Source organism: Balaenoptera musculus, chromosome 3 (assembly GCF_009873245.2).
Source record: "Balaenoptera musculus isolate JJ_BM4_2016_0621 chromosome 3, mBalMus1.pri.v3, whole genome shotgun sequence".
In the NCBI taxonomy this organism is placed as follows: Eukaryota; Metazoa; Chordata; class Mammalia; order Artiodactyla; family Balaenopteridae; genus Balaenoptera; species Balaenoptera musculus.
Window position 1 is genome coordinate 159,157,158 of NC_045787.1, and position 23,616 is coordinate 159,180,773.

At 55.6% G+C, this 23,616-nt stretch overlaps 3 protein-coding genes across 5 annotated transcripts; 1 reads left to right on the forward strand and 2 right to left on the reverse strand.

The window, feature by feature from the left end:
- Positions 1–980: 980 nt before the first annotated feature.
- On the forward strand, positions 981–6,901 carry ABHD8 (abhydrolase domain containing 8). The gene is made up of 5 exons (XM_036847128.1): positions 981–1,173; positions 2,372–3,119; positions 4,908–5,078; positions 5,213–5,429; positions 6,196–6,901. Exons 2-5 carry the CDS (start codon positions 2,380–2,382, stop codon positions 6,364–6,366), a joined length of 1,299 nt encoding a protein of 432 aa, XP_036703023.1. The 5' UTR covers positions 981–1,173; positions 2,372–2,379; the 3' UTR covers positions 6,367–6,901.
- Positions 6,902–9,762: 2,861 nt separating this feature from the next.
- ANKLE1 (ankyrin repeat and LEM domain containing 1) lies at positions 9,763–13,678 on the reverse strand. The gene is made up of 9 exons (XM_036847127.1): positions 13,334–13,678; positions 13,104–13,256; positions 12,552–12,657; positions 12,294–12,438; positions 11,307–12,044; positions 10,998–11,175; positions 10,551–10,710; positions 10,313–10,442; positions 9,763–10,056 (listed from the first exon to the last, which is right to left on the reverse strand). Exons 1-9 carry the CDS (start codon positions 13,555–13,557, stop codon positions 9,884–9,886), a joined length of 2,007 nt encoding a protein of 668 aa, XP_036703022.1. The 5' UTR covers positions 13,558–13,678; the 3' UTR covers positions 9,763–9,883.
- Positions 13,679–14,596: 918 nt separating this feature from the next.
- BABAM1 (BRISC and BRCA1 A complex member 1) lies at positions 14,597–22,470 on the reverse strand. 3 transcript variants are annotated; one of them, XM_036847129.1, is made up of 10 exons: positions 22,385–22,470; positions 21,986–22,074; positions 21,139–21,477; positions 19,840–19,898; positions 19,126–19,246; positions 18,966–19,044; positions 18,208–18,232; positions 16,363–16,492; positions 16,081–16,167; positions 14,597–15,102 (listed from the first exon to the last, which is right to left on the reverse strand). In XM_036847129.1, exons 3-10 carry the CDS (start codon positions 21,424–21,426, stop codon positions 14,899–14,901), a joined length of 993 nt encoding a protein of 330 aa, XP_036703024.1. In that variant the 5' UTR covers positions 21,427–21,477; positions 21,986–22,074; positions 22,385–22,470; the 3' UTR covers positions 14,597–14,898. The 3 variants fall into 3 exon arrangements, with proteins under 3 accessions (XP_036703024.1, XP_036703026.1, XP_036703025.1); XM_036847131.1 differs by having other exon boundaries at positions 21,986–22,112; positions 22,385–22,450; XM_036847130.1 differs by lacking the exon at positions 22,385–22,470 and having other exon boundaries at positions 21,986–22,378.
- Between the last annotated feature and the right edge of the window lie 1,146 nt (positions 22,471–23,616).

Sequence of the window (23,616 nt, forward strand, 5' to 3'; positions counted from 1 at the left end):
CCTGCAGGCACCCCAGCATCTCCCAGCCTGGGGAGGGGTAGGGGAGTTTTTTCTGCATTAATAAACTGTAGTCTCCCAGGAGCACCCTGAGTGGGCAAGAGTGGGTGGCTGGACCTAATCCAGCTCTGGCAGCAAATTCCAGGGGATAGGAGTGGGGAAGGGATGATTAACCCCTTGTCCTCTGAAGCCCATCCTACCTGCACCATCATTTAGCAAACCACTACAATACTACAGCAGTACAATAATAATGCCAATAATGTATGGAGCACTTTCCCTGCTGAGCAAACTCATGAGGAAATTAATTCCATAGAGAAATAAATGGAGTCTCAGGGAAGGGACTTGCCCAAGGTCACATATCAGCAAAGGGCAGAGGCTGGATTTGAACCGTGGGCTTTCTGGCTCCGGCTGGGACCAGGGTCACCAGTTAAATTGGCCTATCTGTGAAACTCCAATTCCTTAATTACCCATAGCTCCAAGATATCTGTTTAATGGTTTAACGAATTTAACAATTTGCAGAACTTGGAATCACACAGCCGTGGTTCCAAGTCCCATCTCTGCCCCCCAGCTTGCCTTGTGACCTTGTGCCATTTATGAGCCTCAGTTTCCCCACCTGAAATTGCAAAGATCTGGGAGACTGTAGAACGGAAAGGTCAGCAGAGAGAGAGGGGCATGGGGGCTCCGTTTGGAGGGGACAGGGCAGTTTGGAGGCAGGGGCTAGCCGAGGAGATCCTCTTTGCAGACAGGAGGGGCCCGGAAGACCTCAGGTTGCGACCCCTTCTCGGCGGTTAACCAGGCCCAATCCCTCCCTCCACCTCCGCAAGCCTTGAGGGAGGCGGGGCCGTTGCCACAAGAGCCCGCCCTGATCCCGAAGTTGCCGCCTCTGATTGGCAGTCTAAGTAGGCCAGGTCATTATGCAGCTGCGATTGGCCGAGGCTCCAGTCAGTCGGCGCGCGGTCCCGCCCCCCCCCCCCCCCCACGGGGAGACACTTAAAGGGCTGTCTCGCTAGGCGGTAGCGGGATGTCCCCGCACTGACCGCCCTGGGTCCGCGCCCGCCCGCTTAAACGCGCCCGGCCCGACCCCGCGCCACCATGTAAACGGCGCCCGCAGGCGGACGCCGGCTTCTCCGCCCGGGACCCCTTTGCCCTGCCCCGGGCCCCAGGGCCCTCGATGAGGTGAGCAGGGACCGGGCCGTGGGAAGGGGACACTGAGGCCCCTGGGTCTTTCACTTTGGAGGGGGGGGTGTCCACAAAGCCCTTAGGAAGCCGCGGAGCCCCAGTGGCCCTCGACCCCGCCGCAGGGTTGACGGGCACCCAGGAGGCGGGGGCCTGGCTCTGTGGAGGGGGTCTGGCGTGGCGCATCTGCGCCCCCTTTGGCAATCCTGGGTTGGAACCCCGCCGGAGGTGGGGGGCGCGGCCTGCTCCCCCTTCCTCAGCAAGTACGGGCCACTGCAGGCCGGGTGTTCGGCGTTCATTATCCCCGCGGAGCCCAGGATGGGGACGGGGAGAGCTTGGTCCCATCACCAGGGCCTAAACAATGGGGGTGCGCTGCGCGGGTATCCCCCTCGAGTTATGTAACTGCCTGCAGTTGCCATGGACACGGAGTGGGGGCCGTGGCCCAGGGACCGGGATGGAGGCCTGGAGGCCCCCAGCCAGGGCTTTACCTTCTCCATCCTCATCTCCACCACTGGGGGCTGTGTGCCAGATTCCCCAGAACCCAAGGTACTGAGCAGTGGGGACAGAGCACCTTCTTCCCAGAGTGTCTGAGCCTCAGCTTGTAGGTCTGTGAAACAGACCCATTGCACCCATGGTCTTGGGGAGTTGGGCAAGGGCTTCTGGAGCTCAGTCCTGAAACCCCTCTCCCAGGGTCTCACCTTTCAGAAGCCAGGTTTAGAGGCCTGGAATGGGGGCTCATTGGGATCTGCACCTTTTTAGATGCCTTTGGAGCCCTCAGGATATGCTGGTTTAGTGAAAGTGAATTAAGGAAACAGTGCATGAATGAATGAGTGGACGAATGAATGAATGGGTTTAGGAAGGCATAACTGCTATAAACCTGAGCTGCAGGGTTCTCAAGGATGGGCCACAATGTCCCCTCCTCCGGGAAGCCACCCCCAATGAATGCCTCTTGGTGTCAGCCACGACCTTCTCTCTAGGATAGACTAGGCTGGCCCAGAAGGGTGGCCAAACGCCACACAGGCACTGACCAGACAAAACATCTCAGTGCGTGGCTGGTTCTGGCCACCCCCAAACTGGAGCCTAGATGGGGCCTCGCAGTGCAACTCACCTGACCCAGGTGTGGGGAGTGGGTGCTATGGGAGTGGAAGGCTCCCTGTTTAGATGGCCTCTGACCTGGCTGTCACGACCCCACTCACAGGACACACCATGCTGACCGGGGTGACCGATAGGATCTTTTGCTGCCTGCTGGGCGCGCCACCCAATGCTGTGGGGCCGCTGGAGAGTGTGGAGTCCAGTGATGGCTACACCTTTGTGGAGGTCAAGCCTGGCCGCGTGCTGAGGGTGAAGCATGCTGGACCCGCTCCGCTCCCCACCCCACCTCCACCACTGTCAGACGCCGCCCAGGGGGACCAATCTGGCTTGGTCCACTGCCAGCGCAGAATCACCGTGTACCGCAACGGGCGGTTACTGGTGGAGAACCTGGGCCGGGCACCACGAGCTGACCTCCTGCACGGGCAGAACGGCTCTGGGGAGCCACCAGCCGCCCTCGAGGTAGAGCTGGCTGACCCAGCGGGCAGCGATAGCCGCTCGGGCCCAGGCAGTGCTGGGAGTGGCAGTGGCGGACGACGGCGGCGAGCCCGACGCCCCAAGCGGACCATCCACATTGACTGTGAGAAGCGCATCACCAGCTGCAAGGGCGCCCAGGCCGATGTGGTGCTCTTTTTCATCCACGGTGTCGGCGGTTCCCTGGCCATCTGGAAGGAACAGCTGGACTTCTTTGTGCGCCTGGGCTACGAGGTGGTGGCGCCCGACCTGGCCGGCCACGGGGCCAGCTCAGCGCCCCAGGTGGCCGCCGCCTACACCTTCTATGCACTGGCAGAGGACATGCGTGCCATCTTCAAGCGCTATGCCAAGAAGCGAAACGTGCTCATTGGGCATTCTTACGGGTGAGCCAACACTGGGGTGGGGACGAGGGTGAGGGGTGGGGACTGGCAGGAACTGGACACCCACTCACAAAATACTGATTTCCCTTCTTGAAAAATCCCACTAACATCTGCAACAAAACAGGGATTCCTGCCACCAATGCTATTGTTTCACATTGTTTTAAAGCAGTATCTCAATCCCTGAACTATTGACATTTTGGGTCAGGTAATTCTTTTCTGTGAGGGGCTTTCTTGTGCACTGTAGGATGTTTAGCAACGTCTCTGTCCTCTACCGATTAGATGCCACTAGCACAATGGTCTAGTGATGATCATGACAATCAAAAATGCCTTCAGATAGTGCCAAAGGTCCTCTGGTAGGCAGAATCACCCCTAGCTGAGAACCATTGTCTTCAACTAAGTTCAAAAATTGGTTGCTCTGGAGACCCCAAGGGCTCCAAGGAAAGACTAATTGGAATCCCATAATTTTTGTTTACAAGAGCACAGGTTGCTATAATTCACTCTTCCTTACAGGGGTGACAGATAATACCACCTATCATTTAGATGAGAGCCCACGCCATGGAAGGCTCTGGGCCTGGGTGCCTGATCACTGCCAAGTGGTACCATTCTGTCCTTTACCCAGGAGGAAAGGCAGGATCTGATCAGCCAGCCAGGTTGAGAACCACTGTTTTAGCAGTTGTAGCCCATGCAACTAGACAAGAAAAAGAAATGTTACATAAGTTTCCAAAAGAAAGGAAGCCAGACTGGGAAGTAGCATAGCTCCTATTTGCTTATATGAAAACATACCTCAAAGTGGATGCTTATGCTAAATGATTCCTCCAATTAAATGAGCACCCACCTGTGGAAATTCCTGTGATCCCATAACAATGCTATGAGGTCAGCACAGTTACTATGTCACAAATGTGGAGATGGTAGCTCAGAGAGGTTAAGCAATTTGCCCAAGGGCACACAGTGAGTCACTGGGACAGTCCAGTCCACCTGACTCCTGCTTGTATCCTGTCCCTCTTTTCAGCAAGGGTTGGCAAACTTTTTCTTAAAGAGCCAAATAGTAAATATTTTAGGTTTGCAGGCCATAATGGTTGATCTCTGTTGAAACTTCACATGTCTACTGTTGTAGAAAGAAAGCAGACATAATTGTAAACAAATGGGCATGGTTTTATTCTAATAAATCTTTATTTATAAAATATTTTACACATTTACAAGATTGTAAACTTAAGTTTACAAAAACAAGCAGCTAGCCCACAGGCCATAGTTTGCAAAAAAAACTCTGCTTTAGGGGGAATGAGGAGAGGTACCTGCACCCTTCCACCTTGCATAAGGCAGGCAGATGTGCCACACCCAGGGGCCAATGAGAGAAGATCCTTAAAGGGAAGGGATACGCTGGAAACAGGGACCTTCTCTGAGAAGCCAAAGGGTTTGTTTAATCAAATAGCTTTCCTAACACTTGGCAATAAGTAATTCTTACTCCTTTGGGGGTTATGATGACTTTGAGGATCTGATAAAACTTCTGTATTTGGATCCTTTCTCCAAAAGAAAAAAAATCCACCCTCAACACACACACACACACACACACACACACACACACACACACACACACACACAGTCTCACAATTTCAGGGCATTTGAGATGCCCCACCCATCCCTCACCCCCATTTGGTGTCCATGGACCCCAGGGGAAAAATCTTGGCCTTCAAGGATATGCCTCTGGATGAGGGGAGGGCATTAACCCCTTCACTGCTTGTATCCTGCTGACCACTGCCCTTCAACCCTCCCCACCACCCACCCATGGGGCAGTGTCTCCTTCTGCACGTTCCTGGCGCATGAGTACCCCGACCTGGTGCACAAGATGATCATGATCAACGGCGGGGGCCCCACGGCACTGGAGCCCAGCTTCTGCTCCATCTTCAACATGCCCACGTGCGTCCTGCACTGCCTGTCACCCTGTCTGGCTTGGAGCTTCCTCAAGTGAGTGAGCTGGCCCTGCCCTGGCATCTCCCCAAGGTGGATGGGAGGGGAAGCTATATGGCTGGGGCTGGCATGGGGGCACCCCTGGTGGCTGAGCTGGCATGAGGGCTCCAGCAGTGCCTCCCCACCCCCAGGGCTGGCTTCGCCCGACAAGGGGCCAAAGAGAAGCAGCTGCTGAAGGAGGGCAATGCGTTCAATGTGTCTTCCTTTGTGCTTCGGGCCATGATGAGTGGCCAGTACTGGCCCGAGGGCGATGAGGTCTACCATGCCGAGCTCACCGTGCCCGTCCTGCTCGTCCATGGCATGCACGACAAGTTTGTGCCGGTGGAGGAAGACCAGCGCATGGCTGAGGTATGGCACTCCGGCCACCACACCCTTCAAATCCCCCTTGCACAGTCCAGGGGGACTCTGCCTTGTGCTCCAGCCCCAGGGACGTCAGAGCTTAGATGGAGAGTCAAAGGTGGACTCCAGAAAGTGGGGCTGCCTTGGACAGGTGGTAGGTTTATGTGCTGTCCCCACTGCACGTTAAAAGGCACTCTTCATGGGACTTCCCTGGCGGTCCAGTGGTTAGGACTCCGTGCTTCCACTGCAGGGGGCACAGGTTTGATCCATGGTGAGCGAACTAGGATCAGGGCTCGAGCCTGTATCCCCTGCATTGGCAGGCAGATTCTTAACCACTGCGCCAGCAGGGAAGTCCCTGGAGAGATTTTAAATTGTCACACTGTGGCGGGGGAGTGGGATGCTATTACTGGCCTCTAGTGGATCGAAAGCCAGAGATGCTGCTCAACATCCTACAGTGCATGGAACAGTCCCCATCCCAGAGAATGATCCCACCCCAAATGGCATTAGTGCCTGGGTTGAGAAATCCTGCTCTGGACGTATGGTAGGCACTTAATAAACGGGGAATGAATGAATATCCAGTTGGGCTCCAGCAGGGTGACAGGCCATCTTCCAGATCCCCCTTGGGTGGAAGTGGAGGAATATAGGGTAGATTGCAAGAAGGACTTCCTGATGTTGGAGGCCATGCATAGATGGGGGGGCGGGGGCGTCCCAGGGCAGCCTGGCCCCGAGCTCCGTCGTCCTGTCTCTGCCTGCCCTGAGCCCGCGTCCTCCGCAGATCCTGCTCCTGGCCTTCCTGAAGCTCATCGATGAAGGCAGCCACATGGTGATGCTGGAGTGTCCGGAAACAGTCAACACGCTGCTCCACGAATTCCTGCTCTGGGAGCCCGAGCCCTCGCCCAAGGCCCTGCCCGAGCCCCTGCCCACGCCCCCAGAGGAAAAGAAGTAGCCGCTGAGCTGGCAGGGTAGCGCTTAGTGAGCCGACGAGCCTGAGGAGGAGCCCGGAGCCGGAGTTGGGTCTGCCGCGCGGACCACCTACCTGGGCGGGCCGTTCGCTCCAGCGGGCGGGGTCAGGTCAGGGAGACGCCCCCCAGGCCGGCTGGGCAGGACGTGACGTTCGTGGGAGCCAGGTGGACACACCGCTCTCTGCTAGTCCTGCGGGACCCATCGGTTTTTCGGGGCCATAGCCGGGACCCCCGCGGAGGATGACCTTGTACAGAAGCCCCCTACCCCACAACGCCAGGGCCGAGGCAGGCCACCACCCCGCTCTCTGTCTTCCGTGTTCGCCGTGCTTGATCCTGGGACCCACGAGCCCCGCAGGGACCCTCGAGACCCCGCCCCAATGCCTGAGACCCCTTACCACCCCCCCATTCCTCGGCGCTGGGAGCTATTGTGGCCCAAGGAGGGAGGGTTTGGGAGGGGGCTGGCACCACCGAACCCGCACATCTCAACTTGTAACTCAATAAAAAGAAGTGACAATCTGAGCCTCCAGGCCTGTGTTGGGTGACCGCAGCGCGGGGCCGCCCTGAGCCTCAGTTTCCCCAAGTGCAGACTGAACTGAGTCGAGTGCCTCCCCCTCAGGGCTGGCCCACAGAGACTTGAGGATGTCGGCCGTCCAGGCTTTCTTCCCGAGTTCCCCTCCCTCCTCAAAATGCAGGGGCTACTTGGGCAGTATTTCCAGAGCAGAAGGCAGATAGGGGGTGAGCTCCCCGTCCCTGGAGGGGAGGAGGAGAACCAACTGAGGTCGATACTGAAGTTGAGGCGAGGATCCGAGGACGGTTGCATCTGGTTACAGTAGCCATAATTGTGTCAGCTGTATGCAAAGCCCTGTGCCGAGTGCCTGACACCCACAGGTTCACTGAATCCCCTTCACTCCACACCACACAGCAAGTTAGTACCTCTTACTGTCCCATTTTACCTTATAACTTGGTTTTGAGTTGCTTTTGTCACGAAGATGATTTTTATTTTGAATCTTTTTTTTTTTTGAATCCAGATTTCTCTGGATTTCCCTGCTCCGTGGCTGTGCTCTTGGTCCTCTATATTTTATTCTAATGTATGTATATCTAGGTTTACCCGTGGTTTGTGTGGCCGGTGGGAGGAGATTTGTCCCCTCAGTTGCTGCACCTTTGGTCCTTTCCCCACTGGTTTGTGAGCCCACCTTTAATTTAAACCAGGGGTTCTTACAGGGGCACTGTTGTTGGTTGACAAATTCTGGAGATATGTTTGATTACCACAACTGGAGGGGGAGGTGCTCCTGGAATCTTGTGGCTGGAGCGCAGGGATGCTGCCTGACACCCTACGGTGCACAGGACGGCCCCCACTGCAAGGAGTAACTTGGTCTCAAAAGTCAGGAGGGGGGCTTCCCTGTTGGCGCAGTGGTTGAGAGTCTGCCTGCCAATGCAGGGGACACGGGTTCGAGCCCTGGTCTGGGAAGATCCCACATGCCGCGGAGCAGCTAGGCCCGTGAGCCACAATTACTGAGCCTGCGCGTCTGGAGCCTGTGCTCCGCAACAAGAGAGGCCACGATAGTGAGAGGCCTGTGCACCGTGATGAAGAGTGGCCCCCACTTGCCACAACTAGAGAAAGCCCTCGCACAGAAACGAAGACCTAACACAGCCATAAACAAACAAACAAACAAACAAACATAATTTAAATAATAGTCAATTGTTTAAAAAAAAAAAAAAAAAGAACGTGGGTTCAAGTCCCAATCTGTGTTTTGAAAAAAAAAAAAAAGTCAGGAGGGCCAAGGTTGGGATACCCTGTGTTTTAGACAAATCCCACCTCTTCTGGGCCTCTTTTTTTGGTGGGGGAAGGGATGTCTCTGGATTCTTTCTGTTTGTGTATTCTTGGGAGATGGCATGCTGTTTGGTTTTTTTTTTTTTAATAAATTTATTTATTTATTTTTGGCTGCATTGGGTCTTCGTTGCTGCGTGTGAGCTTTCTCTAGTTGCAGCAAGCAGGGGCTGCTCTTCGTTGCGGTGTGCAGGTTCCTCATTGTGGTGGCTTCTCTTGTTGTGGAGCATGGGCTCTTAGGCACGCGGGCTTCAGTAGTTGTGGCTCACGGGCTCTAGAGCGCAGGCTCAGTAGTTGTGGCGCATGGGCTTAGTTGCTCTGCGGCGTGTGGGATCTTCCCGGACCAGGGCTTGAACCCGTGGCCCCTGCATTGGCAGGCGGATTCTTAACCACCGCGCCACCAGGGAAGTTCCAGCATGCTGTTTTAATTACTATCACTTTATCAAGCACCTACTTGGTGTCTGGGAGAATTCATTGTCTTACACATGAGGAAAGGGAAGCTCGGAGTGAGGTTTCTTCAGCTCAGTTAAAATGGTAGAGCCCAGGCCCACTCCATAGGCAGGAACCCTAATTACCATAGCAGCCAGAGTAGCCAGGGGCTCAGCGGTGGAGGCCAGGAGGCAGGTGGAACCTTAGCCCACCCCCTGCAGGACCTGGTTCTCTGAGCCACGATGACAGGCAGGTGACGAACCCAATGAGGCAGCGGATCTCACCAAGTCCCTAAACCCACTGGACTGCTTTGAAGAAGCAAGTTCTGGAAAATTTAAATGATCCTGCCACCACCTCGCCAGGATAGTGGCTTGGCACTTACTGAAGCTCTTTGCATAAAGAGCAAAGAGGTTAGTGATGGGGTTAGGGATCCCATTTTATAGTGGAAGAAACAGGTTCAGAGAAGCAACACCAGGAGGCTCCAGTCACACAGTGATGCCAAGGAGGGCTGGCGTCTCACACCCACACCGCGATGACCTCCCCAGCTCTGCCCACCCCTCAATACACAAGTCGGTACCTCGAGAACATCCCCAGTACCTCGAGAACATCCCGACACCCGCCGCCTTCCCCCAGAGACTTTCCGCCTGCAGGGCTGCCTCTGGCTCAGTAGGGCTCTGAGCCAAACACTTTACCCCATGACGGTTTAATCAGATTTCCTCAGTGACCCCCTGAGGTAGAACCTCGCACTTTCCCCATTGTGTACAACTGAGGACAGTGAGGCTCAGACAGAGAAATTGCTGGTCCAAGGTCCCACAGCTGGGAAGCAGCGAAACCTAACTCTTGAGCTGGGCAGATTCCCTTCATGTGGCTGAGGGAGCCCCCAGCCCAGCCTACATTGTGGGTCCCCTGTGTCAGGGAGATAAAAATGGACTCTGTTTGCCCAAGCAGGACCAAAGTGCCAAAGCATTGGCATGTTTCAAAGCACCAGAGTGTTCCAAAGAACCTTCTGGTCTACTTGTTCTCCTCCCACATCCCCTTATTCTCCACCCATGACAGGGAGCTCACTACCTCTCCAGCAGTTCCATCTGTAATAAAGTCCTCCCTCAGCCCAAGGGAGAGATTGTCCTGCTGCTCCCCCACCAGCCTCCTGCAGCTGGAGACGGGGGGCTGCTCTCAGCGCGGGGAAGCTGGAACATTCAAACACCCTGATCTCGACATAGGCTGGATGGCCAGTTCCCCAGTGCTCAGCCACGGGCCTGGATGTCCTGGGGTCGTAGCTCTCGCTCACCCTCAGCCAGGAAGACAAGGAGGGCACGGTGCAGCAGATGCACCCCCAAGCGGCGGCGCCGGGTGGGTGGCCAGCCAGCCACCACTCCATAGCAGTGTCCTTGCTTCTGGTTGGTCAGCGTCTGGATCCCTGGGGAGATTAGGGGTAAGGTCATGAAGGCAGCCTCCAGGAACCCCAGGCAGAAGTATGTGCCAGTAAACCCACTGGGTATTGCCCTCAAGCAGGGATAAACCAATGGAGCAAAATCTGTGCATGTGTAGGTACATAATTGGTGCTCAATAATTGCTCATTGAATGAATGAACAGCCCTGAGGGGCAAGGGAATCAGTAGATCAAGTGCCCTTCATGTGACCCCCCCCCCCCAACCCCACAAGCCAGGCACCTACCTAGAGCATCCACAAGACATGCTTCTCGAGTGTAAGCCTCCACAGCAACCACATGCTGGAAGCAATGCAGGGAGACAACACCACGACCACTGGCCCAAATGTCTAAGATCTGGCGCACCTTGGGGCAGGCCTGGGGGGAGCCAGGGCAGGGTCAGAGGTCTGCCCCCCAATTCCCTCTTTCCTCTCCCTGCCCGCAGCTGTGCCGCCCCTGCCATGAACCTGGTCCTTATCCTCACACCTGTTTTCCTGGCCACCCTCGGTGGCTAAGGGCCTTCCAGAGGTGGACGTTCGGCCGGGCCCGTGTTCCCTTGCCCACGTAGAAGATGGCATGGACAAAAATCCGAAGGCATTCAGCCAGTGTCAGTGAGGAGGCTCGGGCTGGAAGGTTCTGAGTCTTCCTAGATGAAGTAGGTGGCTCAGAGAGGGAAAAGTGACGAGAGTCGCCCCAGAGACAGTCTTTAAAGACAGAGCAACCCATGTCCAGTGACCCCTGTTTTATAAAAGGCAGGGTGGGTGGCTGTTCGCCAAGGACACTCAGCAGCTTGAATTGGATCCAATTGCCTTTTATAGATAAAGAAGCTGATGACCAGAGAGGGCCAGTTCCCTTCCTAAGGACACACAGCAGATAAGAACCAATCTCAGAATTTTCCAGTTCCCACTTCTGGGTCATTCCTGTTCCAAGTACCTGGGGTCCAGCAGCAAATATGTGAAGCTGGACTTCATGACCCCCTCCCGCCACCGTCTGGTGGGTTCTGGCCGCTCAAACTGCTTGGCAAGTGCATCCTCATCTGCCTGGGCATCTGGGATACGGCCGGTCCGCAGGGCTTTGGCCAGCTCTGGGCTGTGCCCTGAGAATTCTGGGCCTGGGAGGGGAAACTGAGTCAAGAGAGACAAAGGAAAGGGTGGTTCCCAGAGATGAAGGGAGAAGTAGGTTGCACTGAGAGCCACGGGTCTCCGAGGACTCCTGGAGGCTCCTTGGACTTTGGATACTAACCAGGAGCAGCCCGGGCTTCTTCTAGTGGTTGGAGGTAGTACGGCCGGGTGAAGGATGTGATGGTACCGCGGCTCTTGCCAAGTGCCCGGAGCCCTTGCAGCAGCTCCAGGTCAGACATGGTGGGGTCTGGTGGGCACTGGCAAGAGGGGATGGGGTCCCTGCCACCTGTGGCGCTCGCCTCATCCTCTGTCAGCCAGAGGGCAGCCACATCACTGTCGAGGGACAACTGGTCATCTTTTGGGATGTGGAAGTCAGAGGGTCCAGGCAGTGGTTCCCAAGGGGCACTATGGGCTGGGCTCCTGTCTGGGAAGAACTTGGGGGAGGGGGAGGCATCTGGCAAGGTCAGAGTCAGGGCCTGCAGACGGGCATTTAGTTCTGCCTCCCTGCCCTCCACGAGGGCTCCATGTTCCTGCTGTGGGGTACCCGAAGATCTTGGCACCTTCTGGGAGGGTCGGACACCAGCCCAGGGGGACGTGTGGGCGGTTGGGTCCTCAGCTCCAGAGGCCTCAACCGCGGTGACAAAGGAGGCAACTGAGCTGCAGTCCCAGCGCCCTAGGGGGGACTCCAAGCTGCCATCTGTGTCAGCAATCTCAGGGTGGGCAAGGAGGCTGGGGGGTCCAGGGCCAGCCTCCAGGCTCATGTCCTTGCCATCACCTCTGCCCAGTGTTGTGGAGTCCAGTGTCACACTGGGAGGTCCAGAGGGGCTGATATTCAGCCCCTTTCCCCAAGGGCCTGGGCCTGGAGCAGGGGATAAGAGTGGGAGTCAGAGAGGAGGGGAGGAGGAAGTGAGAGACAAAGATGGAAGTCAGATCAGACAGAAAGAGGCGGCTGCAATCGCAAAGAGGAAGGACAGAGTCGGAGGCAGAGAAACGGACCAGAGACCCTGGTCGTGAAACAGAAACAGTGGGAGAGCGTGGACGTCACACACAGAGACCCGCAAAGCTAGATCAGAGGCTAAGCACCCCCAGCCGCACAGGCACCACTCACTGCCAGGCTTTGGCTCGGGCTCGGGCTCCTGGGGGTCTGCCCGGGTCCGTGTCGGGGTCCTGGTCCGAGCCTCCAGCTCCCGCAGGACACGCACACAGTTCTGGTGCCCCTGCTGCTCGGCCAGGTCCAGAGGCCGGAGTCCGTCCTGCACGGGCGCGGTCAGCAGGGGGCGCCCTCTTCCCTCCCTCTCTTCCTCCCTTCCTTCCTCTTTCCCTCCCTCCGGGTTCGCCCTGCTACAAACTGCGTTGGGACCCCCACCTGGTCGCGCAGCGCGGGGTCCGCTCCCTGGCTCAGCAGCAGCTCCAGGCCGCGGCGACAGCCCCAGGCAGCGGCCACGTGCAGCGGCGTCAGCGCCTCGGCCGATCTGGGGCAGGAGAGGAGGAGGGGTCAGTGGAGGAGGGAACTCAGTCTCCGCCCCCACCCTCCGACCCCCCGCCCGGGGCCTTGGCTCTCAGCCCCCCATCTCCGCCCTCCAGCCTGGGACACCACACTTGGAACCTAGATCCTGCGCCCTTGGGCCAGGACCCAAACCTCTGCTCTCTGACTCTAGAGCGCCTACCACCAGATCTGAACCTTTGATCCCCATTTGGCCTCAGCGCAACCTCATACCCCACCCTCGGTCTGGTACCCTGCCTCTGCCTTTGGACCCTCAAGATCCCTCCCCAGATTCCCCAAGCTCCGCCCCCGGGCATTGAGTCCGCATCCTTGAACCGTGGGACGCCCTCTCCAGGACTCCCAGGTCTTTCCCTCGGACTCGGGAGACCCCTCTCCTTCGCGGAAGAGCTGCCCGGAGCCCAGACCCTGCCTCACCGAGTGTTGGGGTCCCCGCCTCGGCGCAGCAGGGCCTCGAGGCAACACAGACTCCGCGGGTGCTGGGCTCTGGCCGCCAGGTGCATGGCCGCCGCGCCATCCTCGAGCACCAGGTTGGGGTCAGCACCACGGCGCAGCAGCTCCTCCACTGCCCTAAAGACAGAGGGTCAGAGTGGACCGCGACACTCGCCCCCTACCCCTGGCCCGCCCAACCCGTGCCCTGCCCTCACCGCAACTCCTCCTCCCGCAGCGCCGCCCGCAGCCGCCGCGCCAGGCCTGTCGCCAAGCCCATGCCCCGGCGGTCCCCCAGACCAGCTGCCGGGCCTGTCGATCTCCAACTTCCCGCGGCGCCCTTGTGCGCACGCGCCGCTCCGCCCCTCGGCCCGGGTCCCCGCACCTCGGCGCAGTGCAGTGTCCCCAGCCAGGCTGACCCGCGCCGCATTGTCGTCCACATCTAGGTTCAGGAGCTCTAATGCTGGCCCGAGCCTGCGACACCAAGTAGTGCCCAGGCAGGGCTAGGGGTAGACGATAAGGGCCCGGTAGGGTGGAGGTCGTCGTGTGTGCCGTTATCTCTCAAAACCCCGTAAACACTAACACAGCCTGCTGGAAGGGGTGGAGCTACGCTCCCAGGGCCCGATGTTGCCCACAAGGCATTAGGTCTTCCGGAACCATCTGCCGAGGCGGCCTCCATTAGCGCACGCAGCCCTGATAGTATGTTAGGCTTCAATTAATAGCTCCCTCCTGCAGTGGCTCTGTGTTGCCCATTTTCAGTTCCGCGGAGTCGTGAGTCCATTACTTTGGAGCCCTGGGCCTCTTAGGGCTTTAGTTTCCCCATATGCAAAATGGGAGAATAATCCTTTCCAGGCTGGTGTGAAGTTGAACGAGGGGCCTGGCACACAGGTGCCTAATAAATCTTCATGGGAAGGAAAAGCTGTTTCTCGATAAAGCTATTTTCGTTTGATAAGGAACTGAGAAAACCTATCTGGTAAGCTTTTTTTCACAATTGCTCATCATCCAGTAAGATGGTTGAGTGATGCACCTGTTATATCTGTCTCCCTTCCTCTGGGGAGCACCCACACTATTTCCTGATGGAACTATAAACCTCCCTTCCCAGAGAAGCTTTATGGAGTCCTGGCCAATCAGAGTGTACCACAGCTCTGGCCCATGACTAGCCCAATGCAAGGTTACATGACCTAGGCAAGGCCAGTCATAAGGGGTGCTGGGACAGCCCTCACTTCACCTGGGTTGGGATTTGGGGAGCAGTCACAGCCATCTCACCCCTTTCCACGGGTTGGGAGGAAAGCAGGGCACACTGAACACCAACCATGCAGGGTATTTCAGCCCTCCCCAGTGGCAGTGTCAGAGCACCTGGCTACAGCAAAGCCTGAAGCTGCACCATGGTTTCTTATCCACAAGAACCAAGCCATTCTCCTTTCTGCTCAGTGGGTGGGTTTTCTGTCACTTGCAACAAAAAAGATTCCAATTAACACAAGTTGACTGTTGTGGACCTGGGTTAGGGATTCTCAGATTTTTATTTCGATGACAAAAATCACACAGGGCACAACAAGAATCACAACTGAAAAACTGGGAGTGGGATATGGGCTAGGAAACATAGGGAACGGGTGTGCAGAGTCCCTGGAATGCTTCCTGGAATCCTAGGTTGCCTTCAGGGCTCCCCAGGTACCTTGGATACCTCCTAGACCTCCCTCTGGGGGTCCCACAGAGCCCAGTGTGAGAACCAGCATTCTCGGCCAAGTGTTTCATCGTACTAGAAGGTTGGCTGTACAGGGATGGTTCAGACAGTGGCCTCAACCTCGGTGGCTTCATCGTCCTCCTCCAGCAGGCTGTAGGAGGCATGGCTTTGGCAGGGCCGCTGCAATGGGTGCGCCAGAAGCTTGGCCATACAGTTGTGCAGCTCAAGGGCTGGCCCAGCCAGCGCCACCTCGTACTTATAGCTGGTACCCTTGGTATCCAGGCTTCCCATGAAGGCAAACATGTCCTATGGGGCCAAGGAAGGGCTGTTCAGGCAGAGGTTCCCCTGACAGGCCCTCCCTGTCCTGGAAGGCCTCCCAGGAGGGGGCCTCAGGAATGGGTGCCAAAGGGTAAAGAGGAGTTTGCGAGGCAGAAAACACTCCCACATTCAGCAAACATTTCCTGCCACCCACTCAGTGCTAGGGACCCCAAGAGGTCTCAGTGCTGGAGCCCCTAGTCTGGAGAGGCAGAGTCAGATACAATGACCCCAGCCCCCATGCTGATCTACCTTGAGGAGCAGGGAAGTTTTCTCCAAGTAGGGACTTCCCGTTTGGGTACTGAAGTATAAGTAGGAGCTGGGCTCAACCCCCTCTGCTCACAGCTGGGTAAAGTGAGGCTCAGAGAGATAAGTGGCCGACTCGAGATGCCACAACTAGTTCAGGGCTGGGATGTAAAGGACCAGCAGAGCCTGGCAAGGCAGGGAGGGAAGCGTGCTCCAGGCAGAGGACACAGAGAAAGCGAAGGCAGGAAGAGAGAGAAGCAGGGGGTGCTGGGGATGAGGTGGACAGGACCTTACATGCTCATGGGCCACTGTCCCAACAGCCCCATTAGCTCACTGAAGACATGTGGGAAATGGTAGTTGAATGACCATGATCCAGCAGGACCAGGAACGCTAAGGAGAAGACTAACGGCAGAGCAGTGCGTGGGTGGGCAGGGACGGGTGACTTCCCTCCTCCTGATGCCAGGAGAGCACAGGTGCCTCTAAGCCTGTTGCCAGGTACCACTGTGCCAGAGACACACTGTGTGACCCTGGCCTAGTTGCTGGCCCTCTCTGAGCCTGTTTTCCCTCAGCAAAGATCATGAACTAGGGGGCTGGCATTAAATGCCCTGAAGTCCCTTAGTGATTCAAAGCCCCCCTTTCCCTCAAGGCCGGGGCAGGTGGGTTCGGAGCCATCCCATCTGCACCTACATCCGCCTGCCACCCACACCCACAGCAGCCTCTCACCTTCCAACTCATCTCCTCCTCCTTCTCGTCGGCGCCGTTGTGGATGTAAACAACATCAAAGAAGAAATACGGGCACTGGAACATTTTCTGCAGGGGAAGAAAGCCAACCTTTGGGACTTTGGTCACCCCATGCCTCCATGATCACAATTCCCCAGCTACTGCCCAAGACTCTGGGAACCTGACTCTAGGCACCCCAGCTCCTGTGGTCAGGAAGTCCCTCCTAGTGTCTAACCACCATCGTGCTGGCTGTAGGCATCCCTCCCTCTCCCAGGCCTCCCTCACCTTCATGGGCTCCGTCAGGGAGAACTGGGGCTGGCAGGGTGGACGACTATAGACCAGGATGGTTCGGACCACGTACGGCGGTGGAATCGTCTGCACATTCTCTGTGACTGGCAGCTCGGTCTTCTGCTGGCTGCGCAGCAGGGATGGGGGACAGGTCAGAGCACACCCTGGTAGCCCACCCCTATTGTCACCCTCAGAGAGCCCAGCTCCTCACCGCGTATGTGAGGCCCCACCTGACCCCTCCCAAGTTCACTGTTGCCTCTGAGCCTTCCCACATGCTGTTCCCTCTGCCCCAGCACCTCCCCAGCTTCACCTTTCTGCCTGACCTCTCCTGCTCCATCAGAGGTTTTGCTGACCCCTAAGCTAGGGCCTGCTCAGGCCACCCTCAGCATCCTGAGCGTCCCCCATCACTGTTGAGCTGGACCTGCCCTACCAGGCCAGGAGACTCTGAGGCAGGGACCACATCTTATAGGCAAAGTCAGTGCCCAGTTTCCCACTCAGCCACAGATGGTTCTCACATTGAGTACAGGGCACTAGGCAGACAGAGGGCTAATGTCCTTAATATGTAAAAAACAAATCTGATCACCAACAAGAAAAAAGCCGACATTCCCCTAGAAAAACAGGTAAAGGGAACAAATAGACAAATTACTGAAGGAATACTGAATGGCTTAAAAATGAATGAAAAGAAAAGCACAGCAAAGTAAGATGTGGCCTCTTCCCACCTATCAGATGGGCAGAACTTTCAGCCGTATGATCAACCCCGGTGCTGGGGGAGGTAAACAGGGTTAATTTCCTGGGAAAGTGCTTTGGCAAAGTCTAGCAAAATTAAAAACACACACCACCTTGTTCCAGTCTGTTCTCCATTAGGAATTTACCCCATAGATTCACTTGCAAAATCTGCTGAGATGGGCAAAACAAGCTCCTTGGCCACCATCAAGGGGCTGGCAAAAACAGGGCTTAGAATACTTGGGCCCACAAGCTAAGAACCTTTTTCATTTTTAAATGGTTGCGAAGAAAGAAAACCAAAAGGAGAATATTTTGTGACAATCAGAAATGTGAAATTCAAATTTGTGCCTGCAAATAAAGTTTTATTGGCACACGGCCACGCCCACTTGCGTACCTATGGTCTGTGGCTGCTTTCTAATTAAAATGGGCAGAGTCTGGTTGCCAAGACAGAGACGATGTGGCCAACAAAGTCAAAAATATTTACTACCTGGTCCTTTAAAGAAAAAGTTGGCTGCCTCCAGGTTAAAAGAAAGTAGTGGAGGGACTTCCCTGGTGGTCCAGTGGTTAAGAATCCGCCTACCAATGCAGGGGACACGGGTTTGATCCCTGGTCTGGGAAGATCCCACGTGCCGCGGAGCAACTAAGCCTGTGCACCACAACTACTGAGCCCGCGCGCCACAACTACTGAGCCCATGCATTGCAACTACTGAAGCCCATGCGCCTAGAGCTCATGCTCCGCAGCAAGAGAAGCCATCGCAATAAGAAGCCCGTGCACTGCAACAAAGAGTAGCCCCTGCTTGCCACAACTAGAGAAAGCCTGCGTGCAGCTACGAAGACCCAGCGCAGCAGTCAATCAATCAATCAATCAATCAATAAACAAGAAAGTAGTGGAGAACCACTGGGCTGTCAGAGAATAACACAGAGGGCGAGATGTGAGAAGGAACCTCTTTTGCAAAAATGCTTCCAGACAGGTAAGTGAGCAATTGTTCCAGGGAGAAAGGGTGAGAAAGGAAGGCTTTAGGCCTCCCTAAAGGACTATTTCTGGGCTGTTTGGAGCTTTTACCCAGAAGGGGTTCTTCTCTTCAAAGGTGAACAATAATTTCCCCATGGGGGACTTACATGAGGCTGAAGAGACCTTCCAGATCTGGTGGGAATGCTAAGGAGAGCAGAGCAGCGCATGGGTGGGCAGGGGTGGGTGGCTTCCCTCCTGATGCTGGGAGAGCGCAGGTGCCTCTGAGCCGGTTGCCAGGACACACGCTGTGTGACCCTGTCCCAGTCGCTTGCCCTCTCTGAGCCTGTTTTCCCTCAGCACAGATCATGAACTAAGGGGCTGGCATCAGATGCCCTGAAGGCCCTTAGTGATTCAAAGCCCCCTTTCCCTCAGGTCTAGGGCCATTCTCCTCACAAAGAAAGAGCTATGGGTGTCCCTGTCCCCCTCCCCTCATTACTGTTTTCTTTGTAACTCACAGGGATCATATTATATTTAAGTTCAGGGCTGCAGTGAGCCTTTAATGTTCCAATTAATATAAAATGTGCTATGCCCAGGTTGAAGGGGCTGTAGCAATGATTATGACTTTTCAGTCACATACGGCCACTTGCTGAGCACCGACTGTGTACTTAGCCCTTCATGAAGTGTTCCCCAAGTGGATGCATTTTTGACATCCAGAGTCCAAATCAGCTGTTTTTGCTTCTGTATTCTGACTTTATCTTCACAGCGACCCTGTGGGGTAGGAGGTTTTGTGGCTCTCATTTTACAGATGAAGAAACTGAGGCTCAGAGGCGTGGCTGGCCCAAGCCTGATGTGGCAGAGCTGGGATCTAGACCTGAGCCAGGCCGAGCCAGGCCGCTCCCTGGGGCTCCCTGTGTGGAAAGGATACTGAAGGTAGAGCAGGAGGCTGTCTCCAGGTCGTAGAGGCAGCTGCAGAGCTCTCGGGGATCAGAGGTCAGGCCGGACAGCTGCAGGGAAGCATGGGACTCAGCGAGGTGCTCCCTCAGCCCCAGGGGACCCCAGGGCACCCAGCCCTGCCCCAGCCTCACCCAGGCGGTGTCATCGTTCACCACCACCAGCGCGAACTCGTGGCTCTTGTCAATCTTGTGTTTTGTCCGCACGAACATCTCGATCATTTTCTGGGAGACGTTGAGGGCATTGGTTTTGGAGCTGGGGAGAGCCAGAGAGTGACCGGGTAGTTAAGGCCCAGGTCATGCGGCAGTGGGGGTGGCAGAGCCCAGCCGCGAGCCCAGCCTAGCTGACCCCTCTCCAGCTCTTGCCCTCTCCGATGGGTCCCTCTGGCCAGCCTGGGTCTCACATCTGATCTGTGGGAGGCACCCCACCTTTACTCAGGCGCGGGTCATCATGAGTGCCAGGGAGGGGAAGGCGGGCTCGTCCTCAGGCCCCATCCAGGCCCTGCTGCCTGACCCCAGTGAGACTTAGCTGCTCAGGGGCAAGGGTTTTGGAGTCAGCCAGGCCTTGGTCTGAGTCTGGCTCTGCCCATTTGCTGGGAGGCCTCGGGCAAGTCATTTTGCTTCTTGGAGTTTCCGAGTCATGGCTGTGACCTGGGTGGCGTGTGATAGCTCTCAAGTGCTTAGAACAGAGCCCCGATGGGCCGCAGCTGTATCATTACCGGTTATCATTGCTACTCTCCAATACCGCCAGGCCCCGGGGGTGAGTCTGAAAGAGACAGCCCTGCGTTTTTTGGGCTGGGCCCTTCCCAGCCATAGCTGCAAGCTCAAGCCCCCAAATATGCCTCTCACCTATTTAATGACTCCAGCTTTGGCAGCGACATTTCCTCCGACAGGTCCAGGCAGATGATCTGCAATGAAGTTGAAGGGTGGTGAGAGTTGTGACCAGCAGCACCTGGCGACTGAACATTAATGCAGGCCCCCACGCCACTCTGCTGGCCCTCTCCAAGCAGCCCCACTGGAAAAGGCCATATGATGACCCCCAATTCCCAGCCAAGCCATCCACTTTAGAAGGAGGCAGCCTAGGGAAAAGAGCACTGGACTAGGAGTCCAGGTTGATGAGTGAACAAACAAACCAGAGAACATTTAACACAGAAACAAGAAAACAAGGGAATAGTGGGATGAATTGTGGCTCTCTAAAAGATATATCCACCTGGGACTTCCCTGGTGGCGCGGTGGTTAGGAATCTGCCTGCCAAGGAAGGGGACACGGGTTCGAGCCCTGGTCCGGGAAGATCCCACATGCCGCGGAGCAACTAAGCCCGTGCGCCACAACTACTGAGCCTGCGTGCCACAACTACTGAAGCCCGCACGCCTAGAGCCTGTGCTCCACAACAAGAGAAGCCTCTGCAATGAGAAGCCTGCGCACCACAACGAAGAGAAGCCCCCGCTCGCCGCAACTAGAGAAAGTTTGCATGCAGCAACAGACCCAATGCAGCCAAAGATAAATAAATAAATTTAAAAGATATATCCACCTGGAACCTCAGAATGTGAATTTATTTGGAATTAGGGTCTTTGCTGATGCAATTAAGGTAAAAATCTTGAGATAAGATCATTCTGATCTAAGAACAAGTGTCCTTATAAAAGAAAAGACTGGGGACTTCCCTGGCAGTCCAGTGGTTAAGACTCTGCGCTTCCACTGCAAGGGGCACGGGTTCGATCCCTGGTCAGGGAACTAAGATCCCGCATGCCACTCGGCCAAAAAACAAAAAACAAAAAAAGAAAGAAAAAAAGAAAAGAGAAGACTGGGAGACACAGAGGGGAAGGCTATGTGAAGACGGAGACAGAGATTGCAGTGATGCAGCCACAAGCCAAGGAACAACTGGAGCCACCAGAGGCTGGAAGAGTCAAGGAAGCCTCCTCCTCTAGATCCTGCAGAGGGAACGTGACACGTTCATTTCAGACTTCTGGCATCTGGAACTGTGAGAATATGAGTTTCTGTTGTTTTAAGCCACCGGGTTTGTGCTAACTTGTTGTGGCAGCCCTAGGAGACTAGAACAAAGGGACCGTTTTCCAGAGCGGATCCTAAAAGACGATGTGTAACCCAAGGTTCCCTAACACCTCGAAGCCACTGGTCAAGCCCCTCACTTACCACTTTCTCTGGACAGTTGACCCTTGGCGTCCGCACCTGGACCTCTGGGGCTGGTGGAGGCACCTGCCACGGCTTGGGACCAGCTCCGGGAGGGTTGGCGGTCCCGTCGTCAGCACTGGCCGCCTCACCCTCGCCCTCGCTGCGGCTGCCCACACTGGCCTGGGCCCCCAGCGCCCGGTCCTCAGCCCCCTCAGGGTTGGAGCGAGTGCGGGGTCTGGGCTCAGCTGACTGCTCCTCTTCCTCCTCCTCCTCCTCTTCAGTGGGACTGCTGGGCTCCGCCACCTCCATGGCTCCTGAGTGGCTGGATGGAGCAGGTATGGGGGAAGCCAGGATCCTTCCCTTAGGGGTTTTAAAAGCATTTGGTTATTGGGCAGGAGAACAGGGCATGAGTCGCTTACTGACAATAAGAGTAACGCCTCTCAGGGCCTCAGTTTCCTCATCTGTAGGATGGGTGCCTTTAACACTTATCAGCCCAGCATCCACTCTGACTCGAGATAACAGTCTCCCATTTTTTTTCTGTAGGGCTAACCCCTCCCCTCCCCCTTTTGGCTAGTGAGCCACTGTGAATGGCTCAGAGATAGGGACATGACCCAACACACGCCAGTGAGGGGCAGCTCTGAGACTTCCAATAGTGCTGTTAGAGAAAAGGAACTCGTCAGTGTTGCAAAGCTGGGAAGTTACAAGTCGAGAGCTGCTGGGAGCCTCTTTTGCCTCCAAGAGGGAAAACAGAGCTTGCCTATAGTGATGCTCACCCAAAAAACGACAGATACACTTCTGAGCACCTGAATCCAGCTATGCCTAAATTCCCTTTCTTGCTTAAACCAGATTGAGTTGGGTTTTTTGTTACCTGAAACTGAAGACGTCTTGGTGAATAAAAGAATAATAACTTCCAGGGTTCTCTTCTCCGCAGTGGAGCGCTGGCTGCCTAGGGGGTGTCTGCACACGGAAGGGGAGCAGATCTGGTGTTACAATTCCTTTGAGGAAAAACAGGACGCCAGTGGAACGGTTTGCCCATCTGGGCAATGGGTGCAGGCTGCCGGGGATGGTCTCTGAGCCTTGCAGTCCCCACAACCTCTAAGGAAAACAAAGCTTAGCTGCAGCTAGAGGGATGGAGGCTAGACTGCAGGAGAAACCAGAGCTGAAGGCGGAAGCCTCAGGGCAAGCGAGGGGCTGAATTTCTGGGGCTAGGGAAGTTGGGCCTCTAGGGACGGATCCCGCACGCTTTCACCACCCAACTCCTGCTCACCGTAGCCTGAGCCTCCCTCCGACCCAGCTGGCGACTCGCTAGGAAGCCGCAGTCTTTAGCAGCCGGAAGTGGTACGGGGCGGCCGCCACGCCTCCTGGGAAATGTAGTTCAGCAGGCCGCAGGCCTAGAGGAGAGATGTATGGGACGAGGCTGGAGAGCCTTGGAAGCTGATAGGCTGATACTGTTCTAGGAGGTGGGGTTTGGATTGCGATAGTCTGGAGCGGAACTGAGTGGGGCGGGATCTGGAATGTGATTGGCTAAAGTCAGATAAGGCGGAGCTTTTATGTTTCTGGCAGATTCGGACTGCGCGGGTCAGCGTTTCTACCATAACGAGGCAGCGTGGAGTTGGCGCTTTCAGTGGGATAGGCTCAGAAAGATAGAGAAGTCCTAGTTTGCAGTGTGATTAAACGTAGCGGGACTGAGTTGGGTGGGATTTAGAAGAGGTGGGGCTGATTGGTGATTAATAGAGTTGACTGAACCTCAGTGAGGGGTTTTTGCGGCAGAGGTGGGCGGGGTCCAGAGCCCAAGGGCCCTCCCAATTATTTAATTCTGCTCCTTATTTCACAAATATTTGCAAAAAATAAAAAATACTAAGCCAGAACTATTTCAAACCACCCTTCTTCATGCACACTTCTCCCTTCAGCTCCATAACCATTTAAAAACTGAGCCTCAGTTTATTTGTTAAAGTCTGCTAAGCCTGTCCACCTCAGCCAGGCTCTGGTTCAGTGACAGCCCAGAGGGGCTGTGGAAAATGAGCCTTGAAGGATGGAGAATTTTCTAGAAAAACAGGAGGAAGTTCATTCCAGGCAGAAAGAACCGCCTGGACAAAAGTCTGGAGGCTTTGAAGAGCCTTGGAGTGGTGGAACCTCTCACAGGTTAATATGGCCAGAGCAGAAGCTAAGAGTGAGAATTTCAATGCCCCGGGTACCCCCAAGTCAGAGAATTGCAACTTCTCTCGCTACTACCTTTGCGGACACAGAAACAGGAAGATTCAGCCTCATAGCTTCTGTCAGTGGGACCAGGAAGATTCAGGCTATCCCAGGCTCTGCACAGTTTACACAGAAGTGCAGAAGGAAGGAAGGTGTGTTTCAGGCAGAGGTTAAGGCATGGCCAAAGGCACCAGGGTGTGAGAGAACTGAGAAACTTCAGCTGTTTACAGAGGAGGTTATAGCGGCTAGAGTGTGGAGTACAAATTGGTGCCAGCCGCAGGCATAATTTTTTTAAAGACCTTG